Raw genomic sequence first — 13,225 nt, forward strand, 5'->3', positions numbered from 1 at the left:
CTTATTATATAGCTATCAGCCAACAATGGGGGCTTGGGAGTACGATGTCTTGCTAAGGCATATTTTTATTTTTATTAATAGACTTGATCACTGTGTTAAAAAAAAATAAACCCCATTTATTTTTCGCGCTGCAGAATCATGCTGGCTCTCTTGGTGACGTAGAGGACACGCACATGCGGTAGATGTTCCAGTTTCCTGCGTTTCCCTCTTTTCTTTTTCTTCTCTCGCTAGCACGAGCATGGTGAAACCGATGTGCTCTACTGTTAGGAACACAATGTAAAGCGACTACAGAATACGCCATATTGCTATTGTTAGTCATCGGTGACGCAAAAGTCAGGTTGAGGCACGTCTCCCAGTGTCACGGCACAATAGTTTCTGCCAGATTCCTGCTTGCACTGCGCATAAATTGCAGTAAAAGAAGTAAAAGGCATCCTCCTTATTCATCTTAAGTGTTCTATAGCCAGTTTGACCTTGCGGCCGTCTCTGCTACAATTTCCGCGTTAATTGCGAATTGAAATATATGTTAATCTGTGGTCCTACCCTAAAAACAAGTTTTTTCGGCAAGCTTACAGGCCCGATCCACATGCGCAGCTATTGATCTTTCTTCCCAGGCCACGTCAGCAACGTTCACGAGGACTGTAATATGGGGCAAAACAGTAAGAGCCACCGCGATAGGTTAGTTTACGCTTTTTTGTTTTAGGTGCACGTTAAAGACCCTCAGGTGGTCGAAATTTCCGGAGTCCCTCACTACTGCGTGCCTCACAATCAGAATGTAGTTAAGGTACGTAAAACCCCATAATTTTATTTCTTAATCCTTGACGAGTATCTGATAATGGCATCCCGGCTGCCATTATACAATATTAAGGCAGTATTATTGTACCTGTCTGTCTACAATCTTGCTTAACTGCCTGAGTAATTGCACTTTTTAGTGTGCCAGGAAGCCCGCAAGCTGGAGCCGAAACGGATGTCAGAAACTATTGGCCGATTCCTCTTCTCGTTGCCATTTATAAGATTTTCGAATTATTTATTCAAACTGTATTGTTCGTTGTAAAAATGTTCTTGTTCCAAGTCAGCATGGGTTTTTTCCTTGCCGCTCAATGACCGCCAACCTTGTCAGCTTTATAATGCAGATTTCCAAGCTCGTCACGCAAAGGGGGCAAGTTGATGTTGCGTACTGCACCCTCAGCAAGACCTTCGACGAAGTAAATCATACTCTACTGCCCGAGAAGCTTGTACATTACGTTGACGAAGCTATTCTGTCTACTACTCAGCTACCTTGTTGAAAAGTTCTGCTTCGTGAGCGGCAATGATCAATAAACTTTTTTCTATACGTTGTCTGGTAGTGTGCCACATGGTTGCCTGTTAGATCTAGTTCTACTTTGAATTTTCATTAATGACATTGGTTCAGGAATCTAGAAGTCTTCATTTTTTCTTGATGCTGACATTAAAATGTTTAAAACGACACAAGGTATGGAGTTCTGCCGCGATCAGCAGTCCAACCTGTCCTTCTTCTCTGAATCGTGCCAATTCAACCAACTGACGCTAAATTCACCTAAAACGACATTTTCTTCCGAATGCGCGAGCAACTTTAACATCATCTTCCGTTATTCTGTGTATCCTGGAGTATTTACCTGAATGGTTGAAAAATGCGTTCTCGGTGTATTTTTTTATAGTACCTTGTGCATAAGCAGCGACACGTAAACGCGTAGTACCACGACGCCTGCGCACTGTGGGTTCCTTCGGCAAACTCTAAATAAATTTCTGTGCCCCTCTTTTGCTGCTCAAATATTTCATATGTATATGTCTTCCAATAATTTAATATGCCTCAATGGTGTGGAAATCCAGGAAAAACTCGGGGAAGGCGGGAGATGAAAATTAAAGACGATGAACGCGACCTATGTATACTGGGGCGATGACAGCATATGTCGCCTTGAAGAAGACAAGTCCACTTGTCGAAACGTTGGCTCCTGCTTTCACCTTGTTCTCGTTTTGCTCATCTTCAATGGTGTGGAATGGCATAAGCAGTTCAGGTACCACATAATAGCTCTTAGGCGCCCGTTCTTGCGGGAAGCGTCGGAGTCGACGTAACCCAGTGAACTAGTACATCGACAGATGGAAGAGCGAACGCGGAGCACAGCGGAGGATGGAAGACGCGAGGAGGAAAGTGGAGGAGGAGGGTATCATGAAAGCGTGAGAAGAAAATCGTAGTGCCGCGATGATGCCGACGAGATAGCGCCAGAATAGCGCCCGTCGTCTGGAAGGTCTGTCGGCGGCGGCTGCTGTGAATCGCGCCCATGCGTGACACGCGCGCTGCCTCTCGGGATCTCCAGATTAGCGAGGCATTCGCGCCACAGTTCGCTCCGCTTGCAACGTGCCACATGAGACAGAATGGCCGCGCCAGCCAATATATCGCGAAATGAAAGCACATATCGAGCTGCGCTCAAATGTCGCATTACGGAGTATCGTAATCGTTGCTCAACATTTTTCTTCTATTCTTTTTGTTCCAGAACTTTTGGTTGTAGCTGCTTTACATTTCTACTTATTCTTTTTTTTGTGTGCATGTACTTAGGTTTTATTATTGTTCCTGGGCACAAAATTAAGTTATGGATTGATTGATATTACTATTTTATATTATTATGTAGTGGCGTACTGATTGCTGTTGACAGTTCGCTGAGATGTGATAGGCGCAAGGACACGTAAAGTGTACCGGAGTTGATTTCGCTTGAAGGCAGTGTAGCGCACTGTGAAAACACTTTAATCAGAACTTTCTTTGTACCGCCGAATATTTCTCCTGTCTTGTTTGATGATGTCATGCCTTCTATTGAAAGTGTCTCCCATAGCAAGCACAGAGTAATCCTTCTTGGTGATTTTAGGATACCTGGAATTGATTGGAACACGCTTAGGTATTCACATTAGAGTCACTACATAGAGAACAAATGCAGCCTGTCGCTAGACTTTCTGTCCTGCTGTTCGCTTCTGCAACCTAATTTTATCGCCAATTCCTGTGGCAACATCTTAGACCTTTGCCTCTCGAATGCTCAAGTTACAGATGCGCCTTGTTTTGACATTTCCCTTGTGCGTTCCTATAAGTTTCAAAGGTGACTAAAGATAAATGCTCTATGTCATCCCTGAGGTAGAGCTCCTCCAGCGGCATTAAAAATGAATCCTCTTGTTTTGCTGCCAAGCTTGGTGATTATGTTGGTTTATATGATTTCTTGTCCGCCCCCGATTAGTACCTGGTTACAGACAAAACCAACGTTGATGACCAAGTAGATCAATTTGTGAACCTTGTTTTGAGTACTATGCGCAAAGGAATTCCCCAGTACAGTCCTAAACTGTCTAAACATCGCCACTCGCTCTGAACTGAACTTATATGCCCTAAAGTATAAATATCGTGTGCCCGGTAAATCCAGAAGTCCTGTGCCTAACGATTGGAGAGAGTAATTCCGCTTTTTTCGAAGTCTTGGTCAATGCGGGGAATACGCGGGATAACGATTTAGACATTTCATTCTTAGAAAAGAACGACACCGAGTGGCCGGCGTAGTTGTGAAAGTATATCCATAAGTGCTCTAGTAAACGCGGAGAGCGTTTTCGCATGCTTGACTTTACATGAGTGAAATGTCCACAGTCTTGTATTGTTTTACTGCCCATTTCTCATCCTTAAACAAAGCTTTAGGTTTGATCGCTGGTGTCAGTCAGCAGAACACGATGGTTGCTACATCTAGTGCTGTGTTGTTGGTGAATAGGCCATCTGCGAATGCCTTAAGTAATTGAAGCCTTATGCGGCCCTGATGTCATCTTCTCCGCAATTGTAAATGCTTACGGCTGTACTTTTGGCCCAGTATTGACACCTATATTTGATAACTCCCTGAATACTTCCACTTTCCCTCACATGTGAAAAACTGCTCGTCTTCCTTCTGTATTTAAGACTAGATGTAAAACCGATGTCTCAAATTATCGTCAGATTTCTCTGTGCCACGTCTAAGATTTTTGAGATTGCTCGTCGTAAGGTATTGCCTTTTACTGTACAGAACTCATTGATTCTGAATCAGCATGGATTTCTTACCGGCGGTTCCACCGTCACGAACTTCACGAGTTTCATGACACAGATCTCCGCGCCTGTAATTCAAAGGGGGCCGGTTGACATCATTCATTGAAACCTCAGAAAGGCTTCTGGCGTAGTCAGCCATTCACTGTGTCTGCTCAAGCTTACGCACTTGGTGTTCACTCGTTGATTTTAAATCTCTTGCGTAGTCATCTCGATAGATTATGTTATGTTAACGTCAATAACCAAACGTTCTCTTTTTACTTCGCAACTAGCGATGTCTGTCAAGGATCAGTATTAGGATGACTTCTTTTTAAACATTTTAATATTGATCTTTCTGCTATTCAGAATTCTTTATTCCTTCTGTATGCTGTTAACATCAAGATTTTTGAGGAACTTCATAATGCTTGTGTCTTTCGCAACCTGTTTCTTTCTCCTAAATGATGCAAATTTAAAAAGCTCACCTTGTATACAGCTAAGACGAAAGTCATGACTTTCACACGCGAAACCGCAAGCATTTCTGCATGATCAGGTGTACTTTTTGATATGACCTTATACTTTTCAGCTCTCACTAAAAACGTTGAAATGCGGGGTATGCGGTCTCTTGGCTCTGTTTGAGGACTATCGAGAGAATTCAGCTCTCATACACCTTTCCCTAAATTGTACACAAGAATCGGCCTTCCTCAATTCGAATACGTGTCGATCGTTTGGAATGGCGTTTCTAGATCGAACAGTGTGATTCAAGATTGTGTCCAGAAAAAAATTCTAAGCATATATCGTCACCGCTTTCCTAACAAGTACGCAGGACCCAGTTCTAGCACTGTTGAATTATTGCATTGCCTTTACTTTGCGGCCGAGGCAATCGCGCAGACCTTCAGCTTTTAGCCAAGCTTCTTCACGGTAACCTTAACCTGCGCCGAAATCCTCAGTTTCATGATGTTCCGTATTTCGGGCAAGATAACCAGGGAACATATATCTTTCCGTGTTCGTGCCCGTAATCACGAACACTCAAGCATCCACTGAATAGAGACATTTCCGGAATAGAGACACAGAATAGAGACAATAGTGTCCTGATAATCGTTTATTTTTATGATCTTGATATTTTTCAAATTCGCTGTCATTATTGTTTTCCGAGCTTTATGTTGTGTCCTTGCTTCGCATATTATTCAACTGTCGTTCTGCTTTTTGTTTTGCATTCACCTTGCGCCTTGTTGTATGTACTCTCTTCTTTTCAAGATTGTTCTTATTGATGTTTTTACTTAAATTCCTCTGCCTTTACTCTTTCTAATTTTTTAATGAATGTGTACGTCAGCACTTAGACCGCATGGTTGTTTCTGAGTAAGATAGATAATTGATTGATTGATGGAGTATTACGAAACACTTGAAGGATGTGAAGTTTCTGATAAGGTGTCTATCGAACTAAGGAAAGTTTTTGAAAAGCCTAGTTATTCGGCAACGAAGTCTTAAACAGATATGTATGCAAAAGTGACTGCATGACAAATTTCTTAACTTTACTATAATTAAAAAAACACTTTCTGCAAATAGTACATCTCTACACATTGCACAGAAGTACTAGAAGACGTGAAAAAGTCAGAAACAATATTTGACTAATACAAAATTTCGCTGATAATGTTTATAACACAATATATGACTGCATATTGCTTTTTACGAAGTAAACTACATCCACTTGCAGCGAGCTTTGAAGCTAGCCCCATCTTTGGGATAAGGCTGTCAAACTTGCGGTAAAAATGCGCTGATTTTCCTAGTGTTTTTGAATGAAAACTGTTTTTTGTACAAAGATGCTAGAAAATAACTTCTCTACCATTGTCTTTTTAATTTAATTTACCATTGTCACATAATTGTCTAATATGGTACTATCATCATTATGTGTTTCAAGTGCATTGCCTTGCGAGCTCACTGGTCAGAGTTTCTAAATTGCAACATCTGGCATCAACAAATTAGTTTAAGGGTTAGTTAGCAAAGGTATGATAATTTGTCAATATTGTATTTATCTTTCTCGTCCAAATAATCTCTACCTGTTAGAGTAGTCCCGATCAGCGAGTAGTTTTATACTACATGACACACGTTTCTGAAGAACTCAGTTAACACAAACTAAACCATTTAAATGTATGGAATGGAATGATTTTTTTATAGTTGAACGTCGCTAAAGCCCAAAAAATTCCAATTTAGGAAGGCACTTTATAAAATCAGGCAGCAGGGTATTGGACAATGCCAGTCTACACCAAGCAATCTGTGTATGCGTGTTGACAGAGTGGTTTTGCGATGTCAAATGAAGGTTCGTGATACTGTGAACGTGAACTCACTTGTTCCAAACGAGAACTAGCCTGCTTTATTGTTTCTGAGACTTCTTTCTATGTTGTAGACAATAATATGTTGTTGGACCTATTGCCACTTGCTCAAGGAGTCTAAGGACACAATGCCGCGTTGCGAAACAATCCCTGAGAAGGACACATATATACGCGTGACAGAGGCGGTACTAACGACTACTTTATTCGAAATGCCACATGTTACTGGAAATATAGTTTACCGAATTCAGAGATTCGACAAAACTAACAGGCACAATGCAACAGGTGTTCATCAAAACCAGCAAAACTATTTGAAAGCTTTCAAGGAATCAAAATAAGGACAAGCTATATGCAGGGTGTGTCTTTAGACCGTACATTTTTTATAGGAAGCTTATCAGCATAGTGAAGGTGACGTCTTAGCTGAGGACATTCGAGGTGAGACGGACATCGTTTGTGTCTAATAACATGTGTTTCAAAAGTCTTATTAAGAAACATTCGCTATCAACTTTCCTATCGGAGCCTTGAGGGCTGTTATTTATACAACCACCATCTACTAAGTACGTGATTGTTTAAACATATCTTCACGCTCTGGTTTGATAGCAGAGAAGCGTCTTCATCTGCTGACATCAGCAGCAAAATATGCAAGACATTTGCGAAGAATTGTAGATCAGGTGCTCGCGCAACCTGAAATTAAATACCTGCATTGGATTTCATGCCATATGCTTACGTTTTGAATATAAACACCGATTCCACGGTCTCAAACTACTACTGGAACAACTTTCTTTATTTCTTCTCACCGCATACTGGGGAGTGGTAGTTTATTGTACAATTATGGGCTACATTAAGTAGCTGTAGTGTGTTAATGATCTTTGAACTGATCATTGGGGGCATGGCTCATCATCCCAAGTAGTAAATGTTGCGCGAAAAGTTTGTGTAACATGTACATTGTTATGGCTTGCTACAGCGTGACTGATAGGAATAATTAGGAAGACGACACTTCATTTCTGTTGAAAGATTGTCTCTTTTATTCACTCTGTAGTGAATGAAGTTATCTTGTTTATTTGCCTATTTTTTCGCATTGGAAAATTTGTTGAATTAATTTATTGTCCAGGAAACCGCAGAAAGTATCTGGAAGCAGAGAGAAAAACCCATGTGGTTAGAACTCGTCCGTATAACTTCGAAAAAGGAAGCGAAATGTAATATACATTATCGTAAGCATGTCGACAATAATTACCTGAATTAAAAAAAAAACGGCTACAATGTTTCGTTAGCTGAACTGGGTTTTACAAAGTTCTTAAAATTTCACAGAGATTCTATGGCTTAAGATTTCGGAGACTCCTCAAAACGGAGTGAAAGCATTTAATTTTGGCAAGGTCATAATATTAAAAGGAGGTTACGAATACAGTTGTGTATGAAACACCCACTCACATTTAGCTTTTGTGGAATGGCCAGGAACGGTCCCATTGGTTTTTTATTGCCTTGCGGGTGATTGGCTAGAAAGTAAGCATAGATGTCAAAAGCGTTAGTTGGCCTTCGGGAAAAATATTGTTTCGCATATTTTTTAGGTTAGCGTAAGAACGAGCTATTTTTTCATTTCCTCGCAACATGACCAAAAAGAAAATGTAAGAAACATCAAGGAGTGAAGAAAAAAATGCGGATGCGGTATTCAAGAGATGGTTACCGGCCGCTATGAGGTACCTGAATTTCGTTCCAGCCTGGCTATATGAATGGAAATCAGATGTTCTTTTTATTTCGCAGGTAGACAGAGGTCGCATTTAGCCCTTGGGTTACAACTTGTGTGATTATTGCAAAGAAGCTTTACGACTTTGGTTATGGTACCAAAGATTGAAAAACACTTATTCTTTCAAATAATTTGCCGGAATATTTCAGAGTCTACAAGGCGAAACACAACTGGGGCCTGAAGTAAGCTAGTTTTTGCTGCGCTTTGATCGTTAAGGCGGAAAGCAAATAAATAATTAAATGCAACGTCAAAATACCTCTAGGTGAAATTTCTACAAAAATATGTCCCATATTTTTGCATGAATATATGTTACAGTGAAAATAGTAAGAAAGACGATTAATATTTATCAGCGATAACACATATAGTAGCCGCAGTATTCGCGACGGTCGTGATCATCCGAGCAGCAAGCAGCTGAACGTAATCTTCCTCTTCTCCACCTGTCCTGCATACCTCACATCTTGCTGAGGTGTAAGCACAAAATGCAGATAAGAGTGTCACAATTCCTTTCGGGACTAGCTAAGAGCCTAATGTTTAATTATGCCATGAAATTGGGGAAAATGATTCAGAATACATTAACTTGAAAACGTAATTTTAAATCGCGAGTGAATGTCTCGTGGTAAGGGAACCACAGTGCTAATAGGTGGAAGCCTGCAACTCAATAGAGATGGCATGTGCAGAAGCTTTATAGTATAACATGCATGGGCGCGGAAGGAAAGTGGAGACAGGTGAAGCTATTGTGTTGCTTACAAGCTACCCAAGATTTCCGAACTTACGCGCATGAATTGAAACTGGCGTTTTGTGAAGTTGGGTTTACTATTTGTGTCAGTTGAGTCGAATATGCTTGAACTCAAACATGTTGCGAGGCTGCGGTCGCTGCATGGCACAAGATGTCATAAAATGATTTTTTGTAAGGCGTTCGTTGTACGAGTAATTTGATTTCATAAAATACTCGAAATGCAGTTATTCACGTTACACGTCTGAACGCCGTGTAAGGAATTATGAGTAGGGCTACGTCAACCTTGTGAAATTGGTGCTCAGTATTCTGTCATTGTCACGTTTTATTGAAGAGTGGTAAGTTTATTTCGACAGAGCGTTACAACTTGCGTAGCTGGTGTTTAGGTAAAAGGTAATGTTGGGAAATATTTATGTGACTTTGGTGAAATCATGCTCAGCTTTTACAGGCTGCAGCATACTGCAGTACCCACTTATCACGAACTAAGTAAGTAGTATGAAAAGAGAAATTCACGTCTGACTTGTGTTGCGCACGGAATATGTTTCTCACTTCCAGACACCAAAACGCACGCCTATTAATGCGTCAGGAGAATGTCAAATCAGATATTCAATAAAATAACTCTCGGAGTTAGTGTACTGCTCACTGAAAAGCTTGAGTGATCAACAGGAGTTTAGAGCTTTCGTGGGAAAATTCTTACCTGGCGCCGCTACCACCGGCAGCTCTACTAACTCCTGGAGCTGCGCGGGCGCTTCCTGCTGTGCCCTGGCTAGCGGCAGAACCAGCAGAAGACGGAGAGGCTCCAAAAACTCCGGAAGCTTGAGGACCCGAGGAGAAACCGAAGCTAGGGTAACCATAGCCACCGTGGCCGCCCCAGTAGCCATTATCGCCGTAGTATTCTCCGGGAGCACCGTAGAAGTATCCGCTAAGAGGAGCGCCAGCTAAGCCATAGCCATCACCCAAGCCGTATCCGTAATATGCTGGAGCATACACCGGCCATACATTGTAGGCACCAGGGTACCATGCCCCAGGGACGACGACTCCACCGTGCACGAGGCCTCCGGCTGGTGCACCAGGTCGGCCACCTGAGGGTGCAGCGCTCGGACCAGCAGCGCTCGGACCAGCGGGGAATCCGCCAGCGCCACCAGGAAAAGCTCCTGCGGATACGCTTGGCCCACCGAAACTGGGAAAGCTTGGGGCACCACCTTGTGGGCCAGCTCTGGAAGGTGCAGCAGGTCCGCTAAGTCCGCCAAGTCCGCCAAATCCTCCAGGTCCGCCAAATCCTCCAGGTCCGCCAAATCCGACAGGTCCAGCAGATGCACCAGGTCCGCCGAATACGGCAGGTCCAACAGATGCGCCAGATCCGCCAAATCTGGCAGGTCCAGCAGATGCGCCTGGTCCGAAACTGCTACTGGCTCTGCTGGATCTTGACGGGCCGGCGCCGCTAACCAAATCATTCTTCACGGAAGCACGTGGCGCAGCATACGCCAGTGAGGCTGCAATTAAGGTAAAACAATAGATTTGCGGCGCAATTATGGTGGTCATCCACACGTACAGACACCAGCAGGCGATCATAGCAATTTCGGAAAAAAGCGTGCTCCCTAGGATGTCATACAGCCAAGATTTAAAAAGCTGTAGCAACAGAAAAGTTTCAGCCTACCCCTTTTGCTGTACGATATTTCATTTTTTTTTGCTTTTATTACGCGCAGAATCATTGTTCATTATTAGAGACGATGAGCAAAACCAGAACAACGTAAAAGCGCGAGCCAACGTTTCCACACGGGGACTTGTCTTCTTCAAGGCCATTTGTCGAAACGTTGGCTCCCGCTTTTACCTTGTTCTCGTTTTTCTCATCGTCTTGAATTTCCATCTCCGGCCTTCCCCATGTTGTGCCTGTTCAGTATTGGGTATTATTCCTTTTATTCTGTGAAAGAGCTTTCTGGCTACCGGATGTTTGTTATATGTGCTATTAAAGTGCTCACTCCATGTACGGAATATATTATTTGCGTGCTATATAACATGGAAAAGCTGTGAATGCTTTAGCTCCTTAGTAAATATTTCTTGAGCAAAGCACCATGACTGCAATGAGAAGCCGGTTTTACGAATCTAAGCGCTACGGGACGCTGAATAGAGCCTGATGTAAATGACTAAGAGGAATGTTCAGCAAGCCTAATTAAAAACCTTAACATTTCACTGACTATATACAAAAGAATTCTTAGAGGTAGAGCCGAAGAGCTCAGGTAGCGGAGGCAAAGCGATAAACTGCCGCCTGTCAGTATTACCGGCGCTAAAATTATCAATATAACAAGTCTAAGTAGACAGTTATTTTGGACATTTAATTAAGGTAATTGAATTCAACTGCACATAATGCAGAATCTGAAGGGCCCCTGTAGAAGTGGCAGGTTTCCAAATATGAACACCAGCGGAATCGCCAACGCTACACCAAAGGGACTGACGCCGATGTTAAGAGACGGCGAGCTGCCCTGAGATGCCGCTCTATAGCCCGTTTTAATAAATCTGCCAAAGATTGCTGGAGGTACGGGGTAAGCAATTTTGTGGCCAGCAGGTGACTAATATGGAGTGAAGGGAAATAATAGCTACAGACATCTGAGGAGCCCCTCGAAGCAGCGTCTTTTGAAGCGACAGCGCCTTTCGAGGGCACTCTTTAGGGAACGGTAGAGAATATCGGGAACGTTTCTGAATCGTTTATTTTCTTAAAATTCATGGTGTCCGCTCTTGGGATTATAGCTGCATAAGCGGTACTCTGCGATCATCGTGGCGTTAATCTTTGAGGACTGAATTTTCTAAAGAAACAGCTGCAATATTCCATAAAATTCAATTCAGGCATTTATTACTGAACGTAGCAAAAAATGATAATAAAAATTTAATTAAGAAAGAAACCAGAAAAAAAAGAAAGCCCACTGTTTGATGACTGTTGAAAGCATTCGCATTAAGAATATCATTGCTTATGAATGCTCACATTTTATGCCTCCGTTTCCTTCCTAACCTATATGGCATATTATAATACGGCCTACCTGTGGCAGCCTATATATCCATATATAATAATAAAAAAAACAATATGGCTCTCAACAGAGTTACTTCATCTGAAACTGAGTGCTGATATGAGGCGTTCGGGGGGGGGGGGGGGTGCAGAAAGCGTTACATCAGATAACACATGCGTTGGGCTATGCTGAATGGTTACACTTTCCAAGCAAAAAGATCTGGTTTGTTTCAGCATTTACAAGTTGTGAATCCATTCTCCTCACACTGCTTTCTTTGCATTTCGAGCAGCCCACTAGGGAGGGACTAACGTCAAAATAGAGGTTCACAAAATTGGTGCTCTGCACTTTGGTAAATGCTAACAGCCTATCAGGAATTACCAAAGTGCGATATGCCAATCTTGCTCCACCTAATATTTCTGCTTACACAACCCTAGTTTAGCTTGAGCTAGAGGAGAGACAGTATAGGCCGCACGTAAGCCTAACTTTGAGCGGCTTGCTGAACAAAAGTTCACATTGTCTGAGCCTGGAATTATTTGATAACGAAGTACTGGTGGGGACGCCACCGTCCACTACTCACACTAGCTTCTGCTCGAGGCTCTATATATATATGGTGCATTCGCAGTCCATCGCCGAGTCAACCTCGCGACATTTTAACTTTCCCTGCAAAGGACGGTTCAAATCCTCGACAGTACCATGGCATCCTTGACATGGCCGCGACGTCGTTAGCTTTGCGACTAATACGGGATATTCAAAAATTGCAGTTTAGCCTACATTTTATTCTGCAAAAATTCATCAAGCCTTATCCCAAAACAAAATGGTGCAGGCCATTTAAGAAATTGCATTCAAGAAACTGCGGCCTACATATTGATCTGGGTCTTTTAAACTGTAATTTCTAAAATGCCGATTTCAAGCAAATAAAAACAATTGCAGCTTCTCACCAGCAGACAAGAGCGCGATGGCAACGAAGGTCTTCATGACGGCTGTTCCCTGCGGTGGCTCTGGTTAGACGACCTGCAGAAGTGCGAATTTCGGACTGCAACACGGCTTATTATATAGTTATCAGGCAACAATGGGGGCTTGGGAATACAATGCCTTGCCAAGGCATATTTTTATTTTTCCTAATGCAGTTGATCACTCCATTAAAAAGAAAGTAAACCCCATTTATTTTCGCGCTGCAGCGTCATGCTGGCTCTCGGGGTGACGTAGAGGACATGCACATGCGGTAGAGGTTCCAGCTTCCTTCGTTTCTTTCTCTTTTGTTTCTTCTCTGGATAGCACGAGCATGGTGAAACCGATGTGCTCTACCGTTAGGAACACAATGTAAAGCGACTACACAATACGCCATATTGCTATTGTTATCATCTGTGACACAAAAGTCAGGTTAAGGCACGTCTGCCAGTG

At 42.5% G+C, this 13,225-nt stretch overlaps 1 protein-coding gene across 1 annotated transcript; it reads right to left on the reverse strand.

Moving 5' to 3' along the window:
- Window positions 1-7,352: 7,352 nt before the first annotated feature.
- On the reverse strand, window positions 7,353-12,871 carry LOC126523082 (uncharacterized). Its single transcript, XM_050171941.2, has 4 exons — window positions 12,763-12,871; window positions 9,523-10,318; window positions 7,780-7,844; window positions 7,353-7,479 (listed from the first exon to the last, which is right to left on the reverse strand). The coding sequence occupies exons 1-3, from the start codon at window positions 12,797-12,799 to the stop codon at window positions 7,823-7,825; spliced, it is 855 nt and encodes a 284-aa protein (XP_050027898.1). The 5' UTR covers window positions 12,800-12,871; the 3' UTR covers window positions 7,353-7,479; window positions 7,780-7,822.
- Between the last annotated feature and the right edge of the window lie 354 nt (window positions 12,872-13,225).

Source organism: Dermacentor andersoni, chromosome 6 (assembly GCF_023375885.2).
Source record: "Dermacentor andersoni chromosome 6, qqDerAnde1_hic_scaffold, whole genome shotgun sequence".
Lineage (NCBI taxonomy): Eukaryota > Metazoa > Arthropoda > Arachnida > Ixodida > Ixodidae > Dermacentor > Dermacentor andersoni.

Coding starts and splice junctions, on each gene's coding strand:
- LOC126523082 (XM_050171941.2), bottom strand. CDS start 12,799: ATGAAGACCTTCGTTGCCATCGCGCTCTTGTCTGCTG. Junction 10,319..12,762: donor CATCGCGCTCTTGTCTGCTG/GTGAGAAGCTGC, acceptor CCTTAATTGCAG/CCTCACTGGCGTATGCTGCG. Junction 7,845..9,522: donor GCCGGTGGTAGCGGCGCCAG/GTAAGAATTTTC, acceptor CTTACTTTCTAG/CCAATCACCCGCAAGGCAAT.